At 39.1% G+C, this 23,797-nt stretch overlaps 1 protein-coding gene across 13 annotated transcripts in view; it reads left to right on the top strand.

Moving 5' to 3' along the window:
* Positions 1–23,797, top strand: part of TRMT11 (tRNA methyltransferase 11 homolog) — a 267,208-nt gene that overhangs the window by 40,944 nt on the left and 202,467 nt on the right. For 8 of the 13 annotated variants that reach the window (XM_055534955.1, XM_055534958.1, XM_055534957.1 and 5 more), the window contains 2 exons: positions 524–644; positions 22,056–23,468. In XM_055534955.1, the coding sequence (XP_055390930.1) occupies positions 524–644; positions 22,056–22,187 (253 nt within the window). In that variant the 3' untranslated portion in view covers positions 22,188–23,468. Of the gene's footprint in view, positions 1–523; positions 645–15,382; positions 15,452–22,055; positions 23,469–23,797 lie in introns of those variants that run through there. The other 5 variants (XR_008698037.1, XR_008698038.1, XR_008698040.1 and 2 more) reach the window with 2 other exon arrangements.

Here is a 23,797-nt window from a genome sequence, read left to right as displayed (position 1 = left end):
GATGTCCTTTGTAGTGTTCTAGCGGTAGTTTGTCTCAATTATCTTTACATAACAAAGTTATTAGAGGTCTCAAGATGTCATTAAAATTTTTCAGTGACATTTCATTTTAAAGGGGAAAACATATAGTGTAGTGGACTTTATACTTGGGGAATTTATAAAAATCCCTAGCTGAATCAGTCCGTCAAGAATGTCAGAGAGTTGTTGTGGTCTGTATTTGTCTTTTTGTGCTCTTTCGGGATCCTTTAGGGTCGAATTGTCATTTTGTATTTTTGTGGTTTAAATGCTTGGCATTCTTCAATAAAACGTATCGGTATTCTCTCACATTATATAGGTAAAAAAATTAAACTGCTACTTGTTAAAAAGCAGATGGTTTATGGATTATGTGGACAGTTAGCATATGTGAAATAAAATGGTGCAGCCTGTAGGGGGAGGAGGTCCCATTCCACACTGGATCAGCCCCCTTGATGATCCTGTGCGGGATGCACCTGTGAGTGTTCATAACCGTCAGTTCTTCTTTCTTCAGATACACTGAGGAGATGGTACCCTGGCACCCCTGCTTGAAACTCATCAGCAACTGCGAGCAGAAGCTTTCCAGTCACACATCAAGGCGCTTGATAACAATGGAAAAGGTGAAGGAATTTGAGGTAAATTATCCAAGTTTTTTTTTTTTTTTTTTTTTTTCAGATAAATTCTGGAAGAATTAAACGTAGATTTTTCTAATGTCCTCTAATGAAGTTTGGTTAATGTTAGTCCTTGATTTTTTTAAGTTTTTAATGCATTCAGGAGGAGGCAAAAGTTGAACAGGTTTGTGGCATTTGGTGGGGTAAGAATAGAATATAGAAACTGAAGAATAGAAAGAATGGTTGACCTTTATTTTTCAGGCTATGTTTGTTATCCTTAGGCTAACTTAGTTATAGAACAGAGCACTGTTAATTAAACAACCAAGGTGTAACTAGAAATGTACTAGTTACCCGTTTTCTTTAAAAGCAGAACCTGCTTGACTGCAGACTTTACTGAAGAGAAAATGTCACTTTATATAAAGGAGAAGGACCCATCTGTTAGGGTCCAACATGTGTGACCTCTCTTTCGTTCTTTCTCTACCACACACAATTCATTTCAGGTTGAAAAGAAAGAACAAAACATCTGTTATTTCATACCAAGATCAGAATTGATAGGAATAATGCCTCCTCATGGAGCTTAATTAAATCTGCAGAATTCATCTTGGTCTGTACAGATCTTGATTAACAACCAAAGCACTTCCACATTCACTAGAACTTGGGTAAGCCCCATGAGTGCTTTGGATCTGGAGGGCAAGCAGAAAAGAATAAAGTGTTACTGCCTGAGGATTTTGTCTTACTCATGCTTAACTTTGCATTTCATTTTTTTCATGTGCTTCACAGCTTATGGATTCTTTCACAATAATAAAGACTAATATTTGTACAGTGCGTTTGCATATGTTGTTCTACATATTTCTTGTTTTTTTTTTCCTTTTAATTTCTATTTCCTGTCTGTCGCTAATATAGGCCCTTGTTACCATATACCTGGTTTATGCTGATAAGCTCCTAAATTACCTCTCCTTCTACTTTTCACACCTCTAGCTCTTATATGTTAAATATGCGTGTGTGCTAAGACTCTTTGGTTGTGTCCAACTCTGTCTGACCCCATGGACTATAGCCTGCCAGGCCTTTTCTGTCCATGAGATTCTCCAGGCAAGAATACTAGAGTGGGTTGCCATGCCCTCCTCCAGGGGGATCTTCCCAACCCAGGGATGGAATCTGCATCTCTTAAATCTCCTGCATTGACAGGCAGCTTTGGTATCACCAGTGCCACCTGTGAAGCCCTATATGTTAAATAAATCTTCCTAAAACACTCCATTTGTTAGGTCACTTCTTTCTGCAAGAATTTTAGTGACTGATTTTTATTACAGAGTAAGGTTCAGAATCTTCAGTATGACATTTTTCTCAATAATTGGGCTTTAGTATCAGGGCATTTCTGAAAGCTAAGCTGTGTGTATATGCACACACATATATATATGTGTATCAGTTCAGTTCAGTCACTCAGTTGAATCCAACTCCTAGCGACCCCATGGACTGCAGCACGCCAGGCCTCCCTGTCCATCACCAACTCCTGGAGTTTACTCAGACTCATATCCATTGAGTCAGTGATGCTATCCAACCATCTCATCCTCTGTCGTCCCCTTCTCCTGCCTTCAATCTTTTCCAGCATCAGGGTCTTTTCAAATGAGTCAGCTCTTCGCATCAGGTGGCCAAAGTATTGGAGTTTCAGCTTCAGCATCAGGACTGATCTCCTTTAGGATGGACTGGTTTGATCTCCTTGAAGTCCAAGGGACTCTCAAGAGTCTTCTCAGCACCACAGTTCAAAAGCATCAGTTCTTCGGTGCTCAGCTTTCTTCACAGTCCAACTCTCACATCCATACATGACTACTGGAAAAACCATAGCTTTGACTAGACAGAACTTTGCTGGCAAAGTAATATCTCAGCTTTTTAATATGCTCTTTAGGTTGGTCATAACTTTTCTTCCAAGGAACAAGTGTCTTTTTATTTCATAGCTGCAATCACCATCTGCAGTGATTCTGGAGCCCCCCAAAATAAAGTCTCTCACTGTTTCCACTGTTTCCCCATCTATTTGCTATGAAGTGATGGGACCAGATGCCATGATTTTAGTTTTCTGAATGTTGAGCTTTAAGCCAACTTTTTCACTCTACCCTTTCACTTTTATCAAGAGGCTCTTTAGTTCTTCTTTGCTTTTTTTGCCCTAAGGGTGGTGTCATCTGCATTTCTGAGGTTATTGGTATTTCTCCCAGAAATCTTGATTCCAGTTTGTGCTTCATTCAGCCCAGTGTTTCTCATGATGTACTCTGCATATAAGTTAAATAAGGGTGACAATATACAGCCTTGACATACTCCTTTCCCGATTTGGAACTGGTCTGTTCCATGTCCAGTTCTAACTGTTGCTTCTTGACCTGCATACAGATTTCTCAAGAGTCAGGTCAAGTGGTCTGGTATTCCCATCTCTTTCAGAATTTTCCAGAGCTTCTTGTGATCCACACAGTCAAAGGCTTTGGCATAGTCAGTAAAGCAGAAATAGATGTTTTTCTGGAACTCTCTTGCTTTTTCGATGATCCAGTGGTTGTTGGCAATTTGATCTCTGGTTCCTCTACCTTTTCTAAATCCAGCTTGAACATCTGGAAGTTCACAGTTCATGTATTGCTGAAGCCTGACTTGGAGAATTTTGAGTATTACTTTACTAGCATGTGAGATGAGTGCAATTGTGTGGTAGTTTGAGCATTCTTTGGCATTGCCTTTCTTTGGGATTGGAGTGAAAACTGACCTTTTCCAGTCCTGTGGCCACTGCTGAGTTTTCCAGGTTTGCTGACATATTGATTACAGTACTTTCCCAGCATCATCCTTTAGGATTTGAAATATCTCAACTGGAATTCCATCACCTCCACTAGCTTTGTTTGTAGTGATGCTTTCTAAGGCCCACTGACATTGCATTCCAGGCTGTCTGGCTCTAGGTGAATGATCACACCAACGTGATTATCTGTGTCATGAAAATCTTTTTTGTACAGTTCTTCTGTGTATTCGTGCCACCTCTTCTTAATATCTTCTGTTTCTGTTAGGTCTGTACCATTTCTGTTGTTTATTGTGCCCATCTTTGCATATATGTATTACATCTTTATCCATCCATCCATCAGTGATAGGTTACTTCTATATGTTGGCTATTTTAAATAATACTGCCTTGAATGTGGGGTTGTATATATCTTTTCTGATTAGTGTTTTCATTTTCTTAAGATAAATTCCTAGAAGTGGAATTGCTGGTTCCCGTGGTAGTTCTGTTTTTAATTTGCAGGATCTTCATACTGTTTTCCATTGGAGAAGGAAATGGCAACCTACTCCAGATCTCTTGCCTAGAGAATCCCGTGGACAGAGGAACCTGGTGGGCTGCTGTCCGTGGGGTTGCACAGAGTCAGACACGACTGAAGTGATTTAGCATGCATGCATGCATTGGAGAAGGCAATGGCAGCCCACTCCAGTGTTCTTGCCTGGAGAATCCCAGGGACAGAGGAGCCTCATGGGCTGCTGTCCGTGGGGTTGTACAGAGTCAGACACGACTGAAGTGACTTAGCATGCATGCATGCATTGGAGAAGGCAATGGCAGCCCACACCAGTGTTCTTGCCTGGAGAATCCCAGGGACAGAGGAACTTCGTGGGCTGCTGTCCGTGGGGTTGCACAGAGTCGAACACGACTGAAGTGATTTAGCAGCAGCAGCAGACTGTTTTCCATAGTGGCTGCACAAGTTTACCTTCCTTCCAACAAAGCACACAGGTTCCCTTCCGTTTGTATCCTCACCAACTCTTGTTATTTCCTTTGAAGAATGGCTGTTCTAACAGGTGTGAGATGTTACCTGATTGTGGTTTTGATTTGCATTTCCCTGATTAGTCATGGTGAGCATCTTTTCAGGTATCCATAGTCTATGTGTTGTCTTTCAGCTCTTTGGGTTTTTGGTTTTTTTTCAGCAATTCCATACAAATTTTAGAATTGTTCCATTTCTTTGAAAAATACCGTTGGAATTTTGATAGGGATTGCACTGAACCTGTAGCATGGACGTTATAACAATATTAAATTTTCCAGTCCATGAGTATGGAATACCTTTCTATTTATTTGTGTTCTCTTCAGTTTCTTTCCTCAGTGTCATAGTTTTCAGATCTTTTACCTCCTTGGTTAAATTTATTCCTAGGTATTTTCTTCTTTTTGACATAATTGTAAATGGGATTGTTCTCTTAATTTCTGTTTCTGATTGTTAGTATATAGAAATACAACTTATTTTTGTATATTGATTTGTGTATTCTGCAGCTTTACTGCATCTGAAACTTCACAGTTTATTATCTCTAATAATTTTTAGTGGAACCTTTAGGGTTTTCTGTATATATTATCACATCATCTGCAAATAGTGACAGTTTTACCTTTTCCTTTCCATTTTGGATGCCTTTTATTTCTTGTTCTTGCCTAATTGCTTTGGTTAGCACTTTCAATACTGAATTGAATAAAATTGTCAAGAGTGGGCATCCTTGTCTCGATCTTAGAAGACAAGCTTTAAGCTTTTCACTCTTGAGTATAGTCTTATCATACCTGGCCTTTATTTTGTTGAGGTACATTCCCTATATACCTGCTTTGTTTACAGGTTTTTTTTTTTTTTATCATAAATGGATGTTGAATTTTGTCAGGTGCTTTTTCTGTATCTATTGAGATGATCATATGATTTTTATTCTTCCTTTTGTTAATGTGGTGTATCATGTTGATTGATCTGTGAGTATTAAACTGTTGCATCCCTGGAACTGTTGCATCAATCCCACTTGTTCATGGTATATGATTCTTTTAATGTATTGTTGAGTTTGGTTCAGTAATATTTTGTTAAGGAGTTGTGTATCTGTGTTCATGAAGGATATAGCCTGTAATTTCTTTTGTTGTGGTATCCTTGTCTGGTTTTGGGTACAGCTGGGCTTGTAGAATGAGTTTGGAATTGTTCCCTCATCTCCTATATTTTGAATAGTTTGAAAAAGTTGGTATTAATTCTTGTTTGAATGCTTGGTAGAAATCACCGAATGGGGGTCTCTGGTCTTCTGCTTTTGTATTTTGAGAAACTTTTGATTACTAATGCAATCTCTATTGATTTCCCTGCTGGCTCAGATGGTAAAGAATCCTCCTGTAGTACAGAAGACCGGGGTTTGATCCCTGGGTAAGGAAGATCCCCTGGAGAAGGGGATGGCCGTGCTGTGCTATGCTTAGTCGCTCAGTTGGGTCTGACTCTTTGCGACCCCATGGACTGTAGCCCGCCAGGCTCCTCTGTCCATGGGGATTCTCCAGGCAAGAATATTGGAGTGGGTTGCCATGCTTTCCTCCAGGGGAACTTCCCAACCCAGTGATCGAACCCAGGTCTCCCACATTGGAGGTGGATTCTTTACTGTCTGAGCCACCAGGGAAGCCCAGGGAATGGCTCCGCAGTCCAGTATTCTTGCCAGGAGAATTCCATAGACAGAGGAGCCTGGTGGGCTACAGTTTATGGGGTTGCAGAGTCAGACACAACTGAGCGACTAACACTTTGACTATCACTTTTTCAGTCTCTATTAGTAATTGGTCGGTTCAGATTTTGTGTGTCCTCATGACTCAGTCTTAGAAGGAATTTCTAGGAATTTGTTAGAATTCTTTAGAAGTCTTTCTAAGAATTTATCCCATTTCTTCTAGATTGTATAATTTGTTAGCATGTAAATGTTAACAGTGGTCTCTTGTCCTTTCTTTTTCCCCTGTGGTGTCAGTTTCAAGTCTCTTCTTTCAATTCTGATTTTACTTATTTGAGCCTTTTTTATTTTTAATGAGTCTGGCTAAAGGCTTACCAGTTTTTATCTTTTTAAGGAACCGGCTCTTAGTGTCATTTATCTTTTCTATTATCCTTTTAGTGTCTATTTCATTTATTTCTGCTCTGACCTGTATTCCTTCTACTCTGGGCTTTGGTCCTCTTTTTCTAGTTTGTTGAGGTATAAAGTTAGGTTGTTTATTTAATGCTTATTTTAATATGTTTGAAAAATTAACATTAGCAATAGATTTTTCAGTTTTAAGTCTTGATATTAGAAAGTACAGTGACTGACATCAGCAATTGTTACTTCGTGGCCTCCGTAAAAAGTGCACCGTATGACGGTTATGAAGACTTGAAGCAGTGATTCTAAAGAATTGGAAGAACAGTCTAGAGAAAAGGCTTAAGAATTAATGGAGCCACATGATAAGCCAGTCATTTCTGTTTTAATGACAGAATTAAGACCCATTGTGGACCATTTCACGTTTGCTTTCCTCCGAGTTTAATTTGTTTAAGAAAGTCTGGTATTTTTTGGATAGATTTATATTTCCCCAAACAAATTTGATACACAGAAGAGGAAATAGAGGATGATCTAAGGATGTTTCTGAGAATATTTCTGCTATCTAAAAATAAAGGCAGTCTCCTGAGATATTTTTAATATTTAATATTTTACTTTTGTCCTTTTAAATTAATTTATAAAGTAAGGAAATCCTGTTGCTCGAGTAATTTTTTGAAATGGCCTTCCCTTTATAAGATCAAATTTAATCAGTGAGTTTTAATTTGCATGGAGTTTATTATAACTGAAATTACTTTGTCATGTTGAATTAGTCATGTTTGGCTTTTAATTAATTGCTTCATTTCTACCTTCTGTTTGTATGGAGAGGAGTGTATATAATTGCAGCAAGATCCCAGTCCTTTATAATGAAAGTGATGACATAAAATTGTCAAACAGTTCTCATGTACATCTAACAAATTATTCTTGACCTTGTTCAGTGTTGTTGACTTTGGCAGTGGAAGACTATTAATTTTAGATTTTTACACTTTTGTATACTGTGTCTCTTCATTTTTGATTTGTCACTTGTTAGGATTAACTTCAGTATAACTCTTGGCCCAGCTGATATGTTGTTATAAAGTGTTCTCCCTCTCCCCCCATTTAAAATGTAAACATAAGTTATAAATGTAAAAAATATCTAAAGAGTATAGATAAGTCATAAAATTTTGTATCTTTATTGTATCGTTTTTAGACTTACTGAACATTGGTAGTAAGGAAGAAAATTCTTGCTGACTGTGTTAAAATATGAAAATGCATGCTAAGAAAAGCCAGTTTTTGTCATTATTCCCTGTTGATATAATCTGAAAGCTAGATGAATGACAAATAGCCCTTTTATAAGGCTTTATTTTTTGCAGCAGTTTCACATCAATTTGACCTTCTTATTGTTGCATATGGTTAGAGATGAGGAAATGCCCAAGGCCCTAGCCCAGTCCACCTAAGTAGGAAGTAGCCAGTTTGAGACCAAAACTCCTCCTTTGCACCTGAAATTCTATATCCTTTTTTCAGCATCATGTTGCCTCTTTACCAAAACACAATCCTGCCTTTAGAATATGCCAAGATTAAAAGGCAGACATTCTTGAGTGGCATGTTACAAGTTTCTTTTCTCATGCCTCATGTGGCTGTGGTAGAATGTGATTTGTTGTACTAGATCTTATTTTTCCTGCTGATACAACGTGTAGTCAATGCTGCCATATGTAGTTGTGGTCACAGTGGTTACTTGTATAAAACATTTTTCTCATATAAAATTCATAGGAGAAAAATGCTGATCTCTAGAGTTATCCTGGAGAAGGCAATGGCAATCCACTCCAGTACTCTTGCCTGGAAAATCCCATGGATGGAGGAGGCTGGTAGGCTGCAGTCCATGGGGTCGCGAAGAGTGGGACATGACTGAGCGACTTCACTTTCACTTTTCACTTTCATGCATTGAAGAAGGAAATGGCAACCCACTCCAGTGTTCTTGCCTGGAGAATCCCAGGGGCGGTGCTGCCGTCTATGGGGTTGCACAGAGTCTGACACGACTGAAGCGACTTAGCAGCAGCAGCAGCTAGAGTTTTTCAGAAGAATACGAGTACATTAGTTTGTCTTGAGTGAAAATTACCCAAAATAATACTCTGTGTTCTATACCAGTGTACTTGGACAGATGAATGTGTACCCAAGGCAGCCATTTTCAAGATGTCCTTGAAATTTTTTTTTAAACATTCATACAATTTTTATATGCTATAGAAGTACTTAGTTAAATATAAGAAAATTATCTTAAATTGCCATCACACTAAATAGGCCATCATATGCCCTATTTTGGAGCAGGAAATGACAACCCACTCCAGTACTCCTGCCTGGAAAATTCCATGGATGGAGGAGCCTGGTAGGCTACAGTCCATGGGGTCGCAAAGAGTCAGACACAACTGAGCGACTTCATTTTCTTTCTTTCTATAGTTCCTTTTGGAGAAGGAAATGGCAACCCACTCCAGTGTTCTTGCCTGGAGAATCCCATGGACAGAGGGGACTGGTGGGCTACAGTCCATGGGGTTGCAAAGAGTTTGACACGACTAAGCAACTAACACACATGCCCTATTTATTTGTGGCTTATTTACTTGACATCCTGCCTTACCCTGCTGGTGATTTGAAAAGTTCTGAAGTATGGGTAAATTAATCTTAGATATCACGGACATTAATTTAGACTAAAGTTATAGTGTGAGTCAGTTGTCATTATTTTTTTTTTAGTAGCTAGGCAGTATAGTTCACATGACTTAAAATAGAGAATATTGGAAGGTCATAGTGGCAGGTGATGAAAGTTAATGTAAGTTTTTATTTTGGACCAAATGAAAGAGTCCCATAACATGAAGCCTATGAGTGCTTCATTAATCATAATGGAAGGTGGCCAAAACCAGAAGACTTGACTAAAGGACTGAAAGATGCTAAAGCTGTGGAGGGAGAAAAGAGCCATTAACATACCACTAACAACAACAGTGTTTTAAATGAGGAGGAGAGAGAAGAGAAACTGAGGGTCACTTGCTTGAGAAGGTGACTTATGGATGGCTTGAAGTGGAAGAGGTTTGACTTCGTATAAGTAAGTGGTTGGCATATTAGAATGACAGTAATGTCGCTAATCATGAACTCTGGCGTTCTGCTGACTTCATGCCTGTGCCTGTTTCCACGATGCATTGCCCTCTCCCAGGATCAGCGTTGTTAGCTGTTTTTCCTCAGGCAGCCATTTGAATTAAAGGTGTGTCTTCCTGTTTCTGAAATACTTTGTTTTTTGCCTATCCCTTGCCAGGGTGATTGGGTATTTTCTTTTCGATCAGAGAGGAAAGATTAAATATTAGGTATGAAGTATTTGGATCTTAAGCCTCGTGGGAAATAGATGCTACTTCGTTTATCAGTGACAAAAATAAGACAAAATGACACTAAGAACGTGATGGTGGGATATGAACTCAGTCTGTGTCTTAGTACAATACAGTATTCATTAGCATCAAAATATGTGTGTGTATGTGTGTGAGAGAGAAGTCAAGGAACAGAGGTGGAGAGAGAATCTTCCAAATTATTTTGCATTAGAAATCAGAAGGAAGCTATTTGCATTATTTTTAAATTATAGTTCAACTTGAGGTGTTTACAAAAGGCTTATAACCACAGATAGAAGCCTAATGATGCTATATATCGTATTGTATTAATTCAGGTTTAAGGATCATGCCATCTATTTACCAGGTGAATTACTTTTGCTATTAATGGTAGTTTCCTTGAATTTAAATTTTAGAGAGTTGTCATTTGACTTTTTCTTTTATATTTCTGCAACCAAATGACTTTGCCAGACTGGATTTTCTGTTAAATTAATCCTATCACAATATTTTGAAATTACTGTTTCTGGTAAACCAGGTAAAAACAAAACTCTGTCCCCTACTACCTCCATGAAGGAATCATTTAAGATACCTGGGTCTTTCTACTTATGATGCTACTTGGATATAACTCTCTTATTTGCAGGAAAAAGCAGTTCTCTGATGGCAGAGGGAGCATTTGTCTTAATGTTCCAGCTCTAATGTTCATATTTTCAAACCATGACAGTAAAACAGTCTTTAATGTATTGCTCTTACAGAATCTTAGGTAGAGGTCATTTGCAAAATACAAAGTGTGATCTGGGAGTCCAAGGCATGAATGGTTTAGGGAAATGAGAAGTGTATGTTCAGAGTCAGCATAATCCTCTGGAGCTTTTTTTTTTAATAATTCTCAAATGACACATTTTTTATTTTTTATAATTTTGTTTATCATATGGTTATTTAATTTATTATAATTCTCAAATGACACATTTTCTGTTTTTTTTGTATTTTTGTTTATCATATGGTTATTTAATTTAGAACTGTCTTTTTAGTATTTTTCAAATTCAAACACAAACTTGTCTTCTCACCGTATGACCCACCAAGAACCTAACCCTGAAATTTAATATGTATTTTTTTGCCCAAATCCTAAGGGTACAGTTTAATGAATAATTATAAAGTAAACATTTCTGTAGTGACCACCAAGGTCAAAATTACGGAGTATTGGAGCACCTCACTTTTGTGGCCCTTTTTGGTCATAAACGCCTCCTCCCACAGGTATAAGCACTAATCTGACTCTTACGGTAATCATTTCCTTGCTTTCCTTTGTAATATTATCGCTATCCAGTTCATTGCTAAGCAAAATAATTCTTTGTTTTTGATCTTTATATATATAAATGCACATGTATTTTTATTAATTTTCCTTTTAGTGGGTTGTGATGGTTTTAAAAAGTCACCTAGGAGATGAAGTGTTTCCACATTAAAACAGAGTTTGTATGTGCATGTCTGTGCATGCTTTGGTCTATGACCCATCCTTTGCTGCTTAAAATAAGTAAGATTCTTCTTAACTGTAATTAACTATTAGATAGAGTAACTAATAAGTTGTCATTACATTTTTATCCTGTGCGTTGGCCTGTATTTTAATGTTTGGGGTTAAGTTTTGAATTTTATGAAGTTATAGGTTTTAGTGGTGAGCATGTAGAATATACTCATAGTTCTGTATCATCATGATAGCACAGATATCCATGATGGGTTTTTTTGGTGTTTTTTTTACAGTTAGAAGTTATGTGTTGAGTGCCAGATGTCAAAGTTCAGTCATTGAATGTCACTCATTTTCAGAACTCTAGCTATAAAGATTTTTTTAATACATTAAAATATTTTACCAGATTTTAGGTAACTTAATGCCTTACAGAGTAATTTTTTTTTTTACAAGTATCAATTATATGTGAACACCTAATTTAGGGAGGAAGATTTCCAACCCTTACCTTGTTCCCATTAAGAGTAATGCTAGAAGTTTCCCTTAATAGTATTGGATGCCAGACTTTTGACCTGCTTGTCCTTGGTTTGGAAATGGCCTAGTGCTGTTTATAGTTGTATAACTTTAGCACAAGTGGTTTCTATAGCTACTGTCCAGTACCAGATGTAGAACAGTGGGAAGCTTTGATAAGGGGAGCAAGGATTTTTAAACAAAAGCTGGACATGGGTAATTACCCTGAAGCTGAACTGAGGTCCATTATATTCAGCACTATCATTTACTTTTCATTTCACTCTCTGCTCATTATAAGAAGGAAAATCTATTGACTCTTTTCCTCTTCCATCTCTTTGCCTTCTTCCTCTCACCTTATTAAAGAATGTATATTATACCTTTAATCTGTTGCCTGAATCCAGAAGTTGGTCGTGACAAAATTAGGTGAGCATCACCAGTTTGGCTTTTATTATGATGACAGCATCATTGGTTTCCACTTATCAAAGAATAAGTTTCATAAGCCATTTGTATCAAGTGTTTGCAGTGAAACTGCTGTGTTATATAAACTGCTGCCACTTTGAGAATATAAATGACTTAAGGTTAATACTAGTGAGGTAGAAAAAATCATTATCTCATTATCAGGAATTGTCAGTTAAGTAAAAGGACAACTTAAACCTGACCTATAATTAAAATAGAAGGCATTTGGTTTTCTTCTAAATGGTTTTCAACTTCATCCCCAAAGTGATACCTTTCTAGGGGAAAGCTCTTGTTTTTAAACAGTAAATTAATTATAAATTGATGATTATTCTTAGGTATATTATTGGGGGATTCTTTAAAAGTCACTCTTTGGCAGAAAAGGGATGCTGTGAGAGAATTTTGGCTTCAGTTAGAATGTGAGTAGGGAGTGGTGTGAGAGATGAGACTGTAGAATTAAGCAAGGGGATCCAGTTTGTAGTAGAGGGTGGGCTGCAGGCAAGGAGGTTGAGGAAATTCATACCCCCTGACTCCTCTTTTTTCGCTATAAAGGATGTAAGTTTTTGTTGAGAGCGAATGGAAAAAGTACTGTGCAAAATGAGAAAGAAAGCTGTCTTTTACTGATTTTTACATTCAGATATTTTTGTTGTGTTTTCTTTTTCTGACTTGATTGCGTGCTCCCTGAGGGGAAAGCCATCATGGCTTTCATCACTCAGCATGTGTTTATAGAACCACTTCTGTCATCTGCTGAGATAGAACAGACCAATGAAACATAGTCCTTATCCTTAGAGAACTTGGTGTGAGAGAAAGTTTGGTTCTGTAGTGATCTGTGCAAGTTGTTCTGTGAACAGCAGTGGACACCTCCTCGAGGAGATGGTGCTAGAGTCAAGAGGCCAGCATTCTCAGCAAAGCTACAGAGACACGAAAGGGGTGCATTCAGGGAATTCTAGACATTGAAGCGTGACTGAAAGTATTTGGGGAGAAGTGGTTGGAGATAAAGTGGAAAACCAGAGGCCTGCCTAGTGTAGTGTTGAAGGTCTTTACCTACCAAAGAGTTTCAAGTTTATCCTATTGGCGATGGCGAATCCTGAGGGATGTGAGTTAGGAGAGTAACAGAGGTTCTTGTTTAGGAAGGTCACCCAGACTTTAATATGCAGGCAAGTTTTTGTTGTGGAAAGATGTCTGTGACACCAGCCTGGAGGCTTCTGGCATGATCTTGTGAAGACAGTGAGGCTATCAACTAAGAAAGAATATAGAGATTGTGGGGGAGAGAGTGATATTGAGAGTTTCCGGGTAGGTAGATGTGGCAGGACCTGAAGACTGAATGATTGGGGAAGGGAGACAGGTTGAAGGCTGACTTAGAAATCTGGGCTGAGTAGGTGCAGGTATTGTTACCCTTGCCCCCTGTCCCAAAGGACAGGGTGCAGCGCTGCTCCCCTGGGCTACTGCAGGAGGCTTCCCGCTGGTTTCCCTGCTTCTGCAGCTTCTCCCATCACATAGCGTGCACAGTAGCCAGAGTATCTTTCAGAGTGGAAGCAGATAATCAAACTCACCTGTTTAAAATTCATCAATAACTTGCTGTGAAATTTAGACCAAAATTCAGAATCCTTCACATAACCTTCAGGTCCAGCCTGAACTACTTCTAGCCGGTCTCTCCAATTTGATTTTGAGCCACCTTTCCGTTCATTCTTCAAGCCTGAGCCACACTGGCCCGCTTTCACTCCCCAGAATGTACTTAGCTCTTTCTAGTCTGAATCTTTTCACATTGTGTTTCCTCCCTCATTGTGTTCCTAGAATGCTTTCTTCCTGTCTCTTTTTATGAGTAAATTTGATTCATCCTTTAGGTCTCAGGTAAATGTCACTTCCTTTGGGAAGCCTTTCTTATTCATTTTCTTCTCTCCCATCTGACTAGGTATCTCCTTAAATTTTTATGGTACCCTTTTCTTCCCAGTATTTCATCACAGTTTGTAAGTATATGTTAGGGTGTATATTGTTTAATGTCTGTAACTCTGTGAATTAATGGAGTTTGACTGTTTTGCTCACTACTCAGTAAATATTTATGAAATAAATAGTAACTGTTCGGTGATTGTTTGGGGCCCTTCTAGAATAAAAGCAGTCAAATTCAACAGTATTTAAATCATCCATTTGAAGGAAGAGTAATACACTGAATTTTGTCATTACCCTGATGTCACTCCTGAAAAATCAGTGATTTAGAAACAGTTTAATCCTATGATACCTAGGCCTTATTTCTTATGCTGCTGCTGCTAAGTCGCTTCAGTCGTGTCCGACTCTGTGCGACCCCATAGACAGCAGCCCACCAGGCTCCCCCGTCCCTGGGATTCTCCAGGCAAGAACACTGGAGTGGGTTGCCATTTCCTTCTCCAGTGCATGAAAGTGAAAAGTGAAAGTCAAGTCGCTCAGTCGTGTCCGACTCTTTGCAACCCCATGGACTGAAGCCCACCAGGCTCCTCCGCCCATGGGGTTTTCCAGGCAGGAGTACTGGAGTGGGGTGCCATTGCTTTCTCCGTATGAGAAGCAAACAAAAAAACAGGTGGATCGCTATACTGTGGAAATCAGAACACCATCCTTCTAATTAAGGGGGAAATAACAAAGAATGGCAGATCTCTGGGAGAAGACAGTAGTTAGAAGGATAGTTTTATGTAAGTGCAGTTCTCAGCTTTATTTTCTTTAAAGTGAGCAGTTTTATGACATTCAGTTTGAGGACACTCTTGCAAATATGTATCTCCCAGATTAATCCAGAGTGTCATTAGTTCCATTTAAAGTGGCAGCTTCAGATGTTGCTATAAAACATAGTTTGTTTTTTTTCTTGAGGATTTGTTCCCCTTTAAGTTAACATTTATTAAATTATAAGTAGCCAAAGTACGTCCCTTTTAAAGTCTCTTTTTTTCTTTTTGATGCTCTACTTTTTTCCCAGATGGCTCAGTGGTAAAGAATCTGCCTGCCAATGCAGAAGATGCAGATTCGATCTCTGGGTAGGGAAGATCCCCTGGAGGAGGAAATGGCAACCCACTCCAGTATTCTTGCCTGGGAGATCTCATGGACAGAGGAGCCCGGCAGGCTGAAGTCCATGGGGTTGCCAAGGAGTCGGACACAACTGAGCAACTAAACAACTTTTGATGTAGAATTAGTTGTAAAAATAAAGGTTAACTTGAATAAGCCGTGGTTTATGTACTTTTTCTTTATTTTTCTAGAGAATAATTTGCAGTTCTAGATTGGACATAAATGACAATGATAAAACACTTTAGAATCACTAAGGTAAATACGTATTGGTATATTTCCACATCATTCTTCTAAAAATGAAATGATGTGAATAAATGCCAGTGCTCTCTGAAGGAAAACGGCTGTCCTGCTGATGTTCTGTGGCTCTAGATGTTTACAGCAACCAGGACTCAGACAGAGAGGGAAGTGGAGTGCTCCTGACTGTCCGATGCATCGTGGTCACCTGGGCTTCAAATGCGCTTTACCCACATCAGGAAATACTATAAGAAGAATTGATCTGCTCCAGCCAGCAGGGGGCACTGTACACATTAAAAAGTACATGGCCAATTGTAAAGCTTCCTTTGATTTTTTTTTTTTTTCCCTTGGCAATTGTGTTAAAATTCCTCGAGAAGTTTATGTTTAGAATTAGTAGTAGTGATAGGACCGGAAATTGGCTGGGTGGGACAGTGCTTAAAGAGGTTCTGTCTAAAAGTTTAGAGATGAAATATGTACTACCATAATGTTGCTGTTCAGTGAAAAACAGCCTCAAAATGTCACACTTCATTTTGAACAACCCACTAATCTACCATGCAGGAAGTTAACTCTTTAACCACTGTTTTGATGTAATGTCTATTAAAAAAAATGTGTGACAGAAAAAGTATGCGCTTTAAAGCCTGATCTAGTCTACAATTCTGGCATTACTTACTAGCTATGTGACTTGTGGCAGATTATTTAAACTCTTGAAGTCTCCGTATGTGGAAAATTTAGATAATAATCTGCTGTGAAAAGATGCATAAAATTAAATAATTCACTTCTGTCAAACACATAGCTATAAATGTATATCCGTTGCTTTCTTAAATCAGAATTTGTATGTTTCTTGTCATAATTGCTGTTTGTCTTACAAAGTTAAGTGATAGATCTGAAAGCTGTGTATTCCCATTATGTAGCCAGAATTTCCCTACAGAAATTCTTGATTTCTGGTTATAAAAATGATAAACAGTAGATAGTATAATCAACAATCTTAATATTTTATTCCTGTTTCCTCAAGTACTGACATGTGCCAAAATTTAACCAGTAGTCATCGTATTTAGGAAAGGTGGTCTGTAATCTTTCATTGCCATAGTTTTTTTTCTTGGCATTTCCTAATTCTTTGTTTATGTTTATTTTCCATGCAGTATATCTTGCATACTAAAAACTGGCAGAACTCAGGTTTTATGATACATAGACGATATCATGACTGATAGTGATAGACAGATTGGGAAGTGTCAGAGAAACCAGAAATCAAACACCGGGGCAAGCTGGAGTTAGTGAGGGACTTCAAGGGTCGTGTTGCTTGAGGATCCTCTTCTCCCTTTTAAGTAAACTCTTGGCCTTTGAGATACTGAGTTGAAAAAAAAAAATCTGCAGATATTCTTGGTTGAGATGGGCAGGGAATGTGAATAGAGAAGAGTTATCAAAAGGTGATGAAAAATATGTGGAGTTGAATATCATCATCTCAAGTGTGATCCCTGGTAAACTGAACTAAAGATAGGTTGAAAGAGAGAGAGAAATAAGAAGAAAAACATTGACTTTGCTATTCTATTCAGCGTCAAGGTAACATAAGTTCTGAATGCTGCAAATGGTATTTTTCATGAGGACCAGAGTGTACTGTTCATAGGTGTGATATTTACATATATCTATGTGGACCATAAACGTACTGAACCTATTACAGAATGTACAGAACCCATAAACGTACTGAAACATTTTGTGAACCATGTCTTTTCCACTTGGATGAAAATGGTAGTCAAAGTCCTGGAGTGTCTGGCTTGTCCTGAAGCAGATTTATGCTGTTAGTAATAGAACAGCTCTTGCCAGATCCCTGGCTAAACAAGGGATTTGGAGCTTTGGGGTTCTCCAGGAATTTTTGTTATGAATGTCTGATTTTGCAATCGGGGGGCAATCAATTGTTGCATAAGGAGGCATTCCAGTGTAAGACTCACATTAATTCTTCTCTACTCCCTGGGAGATGAATAGGATCCCCTCTCCACCCAAGGCTTCCCTGGTGGCTCAGCTGGTAAAGAATCCGCCTGCAATGTGGGAGACCTGGGTTCAATCCCTGGGTTGAGAAGATCCCCTGGAGAAGGGAACGGCTACCCACCCCAGTATTCTGGCCTGGACAATTCCATGGACTATTATTACATGGGGTCGCAAAGAGTTGGACATGACTGAGTGACTTTCACTTCACCACCACCATACCCCCCCTCCCCCACCCCCGAAGAGGTTGCATTTCTATTAATAGTCTTTCCCCACTTTTCCAGTAGCATGTATTTCTCTGTCACTGGGTCTCTGTAGCACTGAGCAAATGATCTATTAAGAGGCTTAGTTTGCTTTTACTGTATTTTGAGTAAATCTTGAGGTCTAAACTAGTCAGATAAAGAATGCCATAGCTAGTACATGTTTTCTTGGTAATCATTCATTGGTATAGGTTATAATCATCACTTTGAGTTTTCCAGGCTTCTGCTGTTCATTCCTAGTCTCTGCCTCTGATCTTTATAGTCTTGTCTTTATTTATCATCAGTTTGTCCTGTGTATATCCTTGAAATCAAAGGCAAGCTATCTTGTTAAGCTCTCAGTTTGTCTTCTGAGGACACCTGTCTTCCATTGTGCTCTGACTTTCTCTCCTGCTTCCTCTCGTGAGCTGCATAGTTGGCAGTTGAGGTAGGTTAGGCGCAGGAGCAACTGAGCCCCAGTCAGTTCCTGGCCCTTCCTGGTCTTCAGCTGTCTTACCACACCTCTGCCTTTTAAGCTTGCACACTTGCATCACACATTTCTGTCCTGTCATACCCCTGCAGCCCTGGAACATTCGCTAAACTAGTCTGCAGTGCATTTTGGTGTAGAGGTGATCTTGCGTGGCTTAGAGGAGTCACAGGGAGAAGAAAGGACAGAAGGCAGAACTGAAGGATCTCACTGCCTGATAGTGTTCTGATCCCTCTTGTTCAGAAGGGGAAAATGAGAGGACGTTCAGCAAACTGACGTGAAATTGTATGTCACTCCCAAACGTTAAGGGAAAAGCCTCAGCACTGGGGAGAGTTTGGACTCGTTTGGATTCAACCAGAATGCTGGTGTAGTAGATTTGCACTTTAGTAAGTTGTATTTGATCCCACTGTAGAAAATAGACTAGAGAGGGAGCCGCAAAGGCAGAGCAACTGGCTGTTCAGGAAAAAAGCAAGGAGAGATGAGGAAGGCTTAAACTATAGTACTGGAGTTATAAATGAGGAGGAGGGGTGGATGTGAAATATTTAGGATGTAGAACCTAAGATTACACACACACTACACTAAGTCACCGGAGAAGGCAATGGCACCCCACTCCAGTACCCTTGCCTGGAAAGTCCCATGGACGGAGGAGCATGGTAGGCTGCAGTCCATGGGGTCGCTAAGGGTCGGACACAACTGAGCGACTTCACTTTGACTTTTCACTTTCATGCATTGGAGAAGGAAATGGCAACCCACTCCAGTGTTCTTGCCTGGAGAATCCCAGGGACAGGGGAGCCTGGTTGGCTGCCATCTATGGGGTCGCACAGAGTCGGACACAACTGAAGTGACTTAACAGCAGCAGCAGCAGCACACTAAGTCACTTCAGTCGTGTCTGACTCTGTGCGACCCCATAGACAGCAGCCCACCAGGCTTCCCCGTCCCTGGGATTCTCTAGGCAAGAACACTGGAGTGGGTTGCCAGTTCCTTCTCCAGTGCATGAAAATGAAAAGTGAAAGTGAAGTCGCTCAGTCGTGTCCGACTCCTAGCAACCCCATGGACTGCAGCCTACCAGGCTCCTCTGTCCATGGGATTTTCCAGGCAAGAGTACTGGAGTGGGGTGCCATTGCCTTCTCTGACCTAAGATTACAGGACTGACTTAAAGTGAGAAAGAAAGAGAGAGCACTTTGACCCAAAATCACTTTCTGATTTTGATGACTGGATGGAGAATGACGCAAAGAGCTGTGAGACGTAATAGCAGGAGAGATGTCACTTTGGACATAGCTCTATTTATAACTAAGTAAAGGTATTTCTGGAGAAGGCAATGGCACCCCTCTCCAGTACTGTTGCCTGGAAAATCCCATGGATGGGGGAGCCTGGTGGGCTGCAGTCCATGGGGTCGTGAAGAGTCGGACACGACTGAGTGACTGCACTTTCACTTTTCACTTTCATGCATTGGAGAAGGAAATGGCAACCCACTCCAGTGTTCTTGCCTGGAGAATCCCAGGGACAGGGAAGCCTGGTGGGCTGCTGTCTATGGGGTCGCACAGAGTCGGACACGACTGAAGCGACTTAGCAGCAGTAGCAGCAAAGGTATTTCTGCCAGGATTAAACTCATGCAGTTCAGCAAGTAGACAACTTTCCTAATGATTTTATTTTATATATGGACAGAATGCAGAATACCTGGAGGAATAGATGAAGGCGTGTCCCGTCCTTTCTTATGACTCCTCAGTCAGACGTTTGATTAGAATTGGCATTTGCAGAGGCTAAATGCTGGACCGTTGTTCTGTACTGCTGCTCTCCCATGTCTGGTTCTGAGATTTGGACCTTGAGTCCTCCCTTCAAGTCAACTGTCCTCCTAGGGTTAGGGCATCTGTGGCTCCTTACGTCTCCTAGTAGGAAAATTTTGTGTCATTGAAGTAATTCTTTTAGTTACTAGAACTAAGTTAATAGCATTTCTGATCCAGTTCTCTTCCTTTCTGGGAGGCCTTTGTTCATCACATGCTTTGTTCCCAGAGATACTTCTGCTTCTTGAGTTGAGGAAAAAGTTAGCTCTTTGGGGACCCCCCCAAAAAAAAAAAGCCTCATTATGTTACATTTAAAGAGTGTAATCCCTGGGTCTGATAGACCTGTGTTCAAATCCTAGCTGTGTCACTTACTAGCTGTATTATCTTGGGCCTGTACTCTTAAATAATTCATCTCTAGATGTGATAGTAGTGTGCTTATCTCTTAGAGCTGATGGGTTTATATTAGATAGTGCTTATGAAGCCTTTGAGCTTCCCTGGTGGCTCAAATGGTAAAGAATCTGCCTGCAATGCAAGGAACCCAGGTTCCATCTCTGGGTTGGGAAGATCCCCTGGAGGAGGGCATGGCAACCCACTCCAGTATTTTTGCCTGAAGAATCCAGTGGACAGAGGAGCTTGCGGGGGCTATAGTCCACATGGTCGCAAAGAGTTGGACGCGACTAAGCAACTAACAATTCCACTTCTACGAAGCATTGAGGATGGTGTGTGTGTGTATGTGTGTCTGACTCTTTGCTGCTCCTTGGTCTGTAGCCCACCAGGCTCCTCTGTCCATGGGATTTCCCAGGCAAGAATACTGGAGTGGGTTGTCTTTTTGGCCCATAATAAATACTGCATAAATACTATCTTTCATTTGGTATTCTTTAATTTTTTTACCTGTAGATAGGTAAAATTTATTTTTAATCTTTTGACGTTTATATAGCCTGAAGTTAGTAATAACCATCATGTTTTCATGTTCTTGCAAGAATTTGGAAGTATAGTATTCTTAGTGCCATAGAATTTAAGTAGCCACTTTTTTTTTTAATAAAATGAATCAGGAAATCTCGGCATGTTTAATAATTTGTTTCTTTTGTGTGTGATTTTTAAAAAAGCATTCTGGGGCAAAATAGTTTCGAATAAATGAATCAGCCAAAATAACTTTATTTTGGATAAACCTGGGCTATTATTAATATTAGATATGAGGGAAAGAATGAAGATATTCATCTCATACAGGAATGAGGAAAAATACAAGAATATTTTGAGGATTGTTATATTCCAGATATATTTGTAGATATTGTTTTATACTGAAACCAGAGTAATAAATTAGGCTTCATAGTTTCTAATTGTGTCTCCATGCCTGTTCTCCAAATCACATTAATCCTTGTGCAGTAGAATATGAACTTGAAGAAGGAGGTGGGATATGAGGTTTTATTTCTAATTCGATTTTTTTCACATTTTGAGGTGACTAGTGAAATTGACCAAGAAGCTGATGTTTCAGTGTTTTCTGTCAGTCTTATTATCCCTTGGTTTTCTAATCTGAAACATGACAGTCTATCCCAGTTTCATATTTCTAGTTTCCTAAAGATCTGTCTGACCACTAGTCCTCACCTGTCTTTGAAGTCTCAGAGTGTGAAGACCACTTGTTTAGCCTGTATCTCATCTACTGAGGTTAAAGTTGCCAGGAGTAGTTGACGTCATTAACCAAACGTGGACGTATCCCCAGTTTTACTGACCTGTATGATATCATGCAGATGTAGTAATTTGTTGGAATAGAAGCTTCTTCGCTCAATAATTCTTATAGTCAAAGAAGGCTTCTGTTTGTGCTGAGCGAGGAATCGGAAGATGCTGGTGGCTGTCCAGACTAAAGCTGCGGATGATGGTTCTCCCTGCTTTCCCTCTCACCCCATAAGAGTATGTGCCCTCTTTGTGCAGAGGACCGTTGGGTGGATCAGGTGAGGTGAAGTAGGTGAAAGTACTTTGGATACACAAGCATGACCCAGATACAAGATGGTGGTATATTTCCAATTCAGATGTGATAAAGGAAAAACAACTGTGTACCAGAGAGTGAGATTTTGCTTAAAGTAACTGCTTTGCTTGTAGGCTAACAAAAGAAGTAACTCAAACATTTTTATTTCTGTATTGTCCAACCAACCAGAACCGGGACCAGTATTCACATCTGCTGAGCGATCACTTTCTGCTGTACCAAGGTCATAATTCCTTCCGTGAGAAATATTTCAGTGGCGTAACAAAAAGAATTGCCAAGGAAGAAAAATCTAGCCAGGAATGAAAATTTAAGATTTTTGACAAAGGAGAAAGAATAAGGATTTGATAGAAAAGACATCTGGATGTGAATTTTGATGTATAATACAGAAAATGTACTGTTTTAAATAGCTTTATATAATAAAATAAATTCTACAAAGTACAATTCTTTTAACGCTAGCTTTGTTTTATAGACTATTTTGTATGTGTCTTTTGAACTTTATAGTTGTACTTTCAAGTATTATGGAAATTGAAAACAGTTCTATTTTTGGTAATTAATTTATAAAGGGAACTAATCGTATTGACTTTTTAAACATAATCTGCTGGATATGTTATAGGCAATTGATAGTGGTTGAGAATTTATCATTAGGTAGACTTATTTTGTTTTTGATTGTAATTGTTTTACATTGTCGTTGTCACTAATAAAGCTCACTGAGGACTTCTAAAATCATGTAGTATACAGAGGGGGTGTGATGATGGAAATGAACTTTTATTTATAAATCCCAGACGAATAAGTAGTAACAATGATCATGGTGATAATGAGAAAGGCTAGGACCTGACAACCTAAAAAGATTCCAAACTCCTTGAGGCCTGTTCACATCTGAAGTTCGTCTGTACCTTGGATTTGCTCCTGCATTCCTAAACCTTGACTGTCGGTCAAGTTAACTACCCACAATTTTTGGTTTAGAAAGTAACTGATAGTTAAAGCAGTAACAACAACACAAATCCTTGATGGTTCCCTAATGGTATTAAGTCTAATCAGAGCTCTTTGAAATAGAAGCTATATTTTTCTTGAAGGAGAAACTTTGCTGAGTCCACATTGTGTCCATCATGAAAATATCTTGTTTGGAAACCACTATACCCATTAATTCAGGATGCTAATAGCTTTCCTGTTTTCAGTGGCCAAAGTACCTCAGCAGGGCGGCAGTAAATGAATCCTCTCTCTCTAACCAGAGCCTATTTTTATTTATGCTGTTATTATTATTTTAGTGTTACTGCTGGCTTTTATGGACTCACAATTTGAATGTGCATAGCTTAAGACCTCCAGAATTAGGGAGCAGGCCGTCTGCTACATTCTCCCTCTTTTTCTTGTTCTGCAGCTCTGAATTTCAGCAGATCTCAAACAGTTCAGTGATTATTTTGTTTGGGTTTTTGGATGTGATTTGTAGTACACTGGGGAACATCTAAAAGTATTCAAGAATGATTTATTTTCAGTATTTCTGTTGTAAACCGTCTTATTTAAAATTTTTTGAGGTTGTATGGGGAGTGAGTTTGAAAGTTTGTAGCTGACTAAATTTGGAATATGAAATTTTAGCCTTGTCTCGTTTTTTGGTTTTCACAAAAATTAGTCCAAATTAGATCTGGAAAAGTTGCAATGTTAATTTTAATCACTTGTTCTAAAAAAATGACCCTACATTAAAAAAAAAAAATTCAAATGATTTCGTATTACCTCTAGTGGAGGTCTTCTACTCTTTAATTCTTCATCGTTGTGAGATTGTTTTCACTTGTTTTAAGGTCGGTACCCAAAAGTGAAAAAGAAACTAATCACTGTCAACCAGTTTCGATTTTAGAGATCACATGTCCTCTTATTCTAGAAAGAACAACTTTATTTTCTGGCATCAGGATCTTACTACTTCC

This window comes from Bubalus kerabau, chromosome 9, assembly GCF_029407905.1.
Source record: "Bubalus kerabau isolate K-KA32 ecotype Philippines breed swamp buffalo chromosome 9, PCC_UOA_SB_1v2, whole genome shotgun sequence".
Classification (NCBI taxonomy): domain Eukaryota; kingdom Metazoa; phylum Chordata; class Mammalia; order Artiodactyla; family Bovidae; genus Bubalus; species Bubalus kerabau.
Note: the sequence above shows the minus strand (reverse complement) of the source record. Positions and strands in the feature narration are given on the sequence as shown.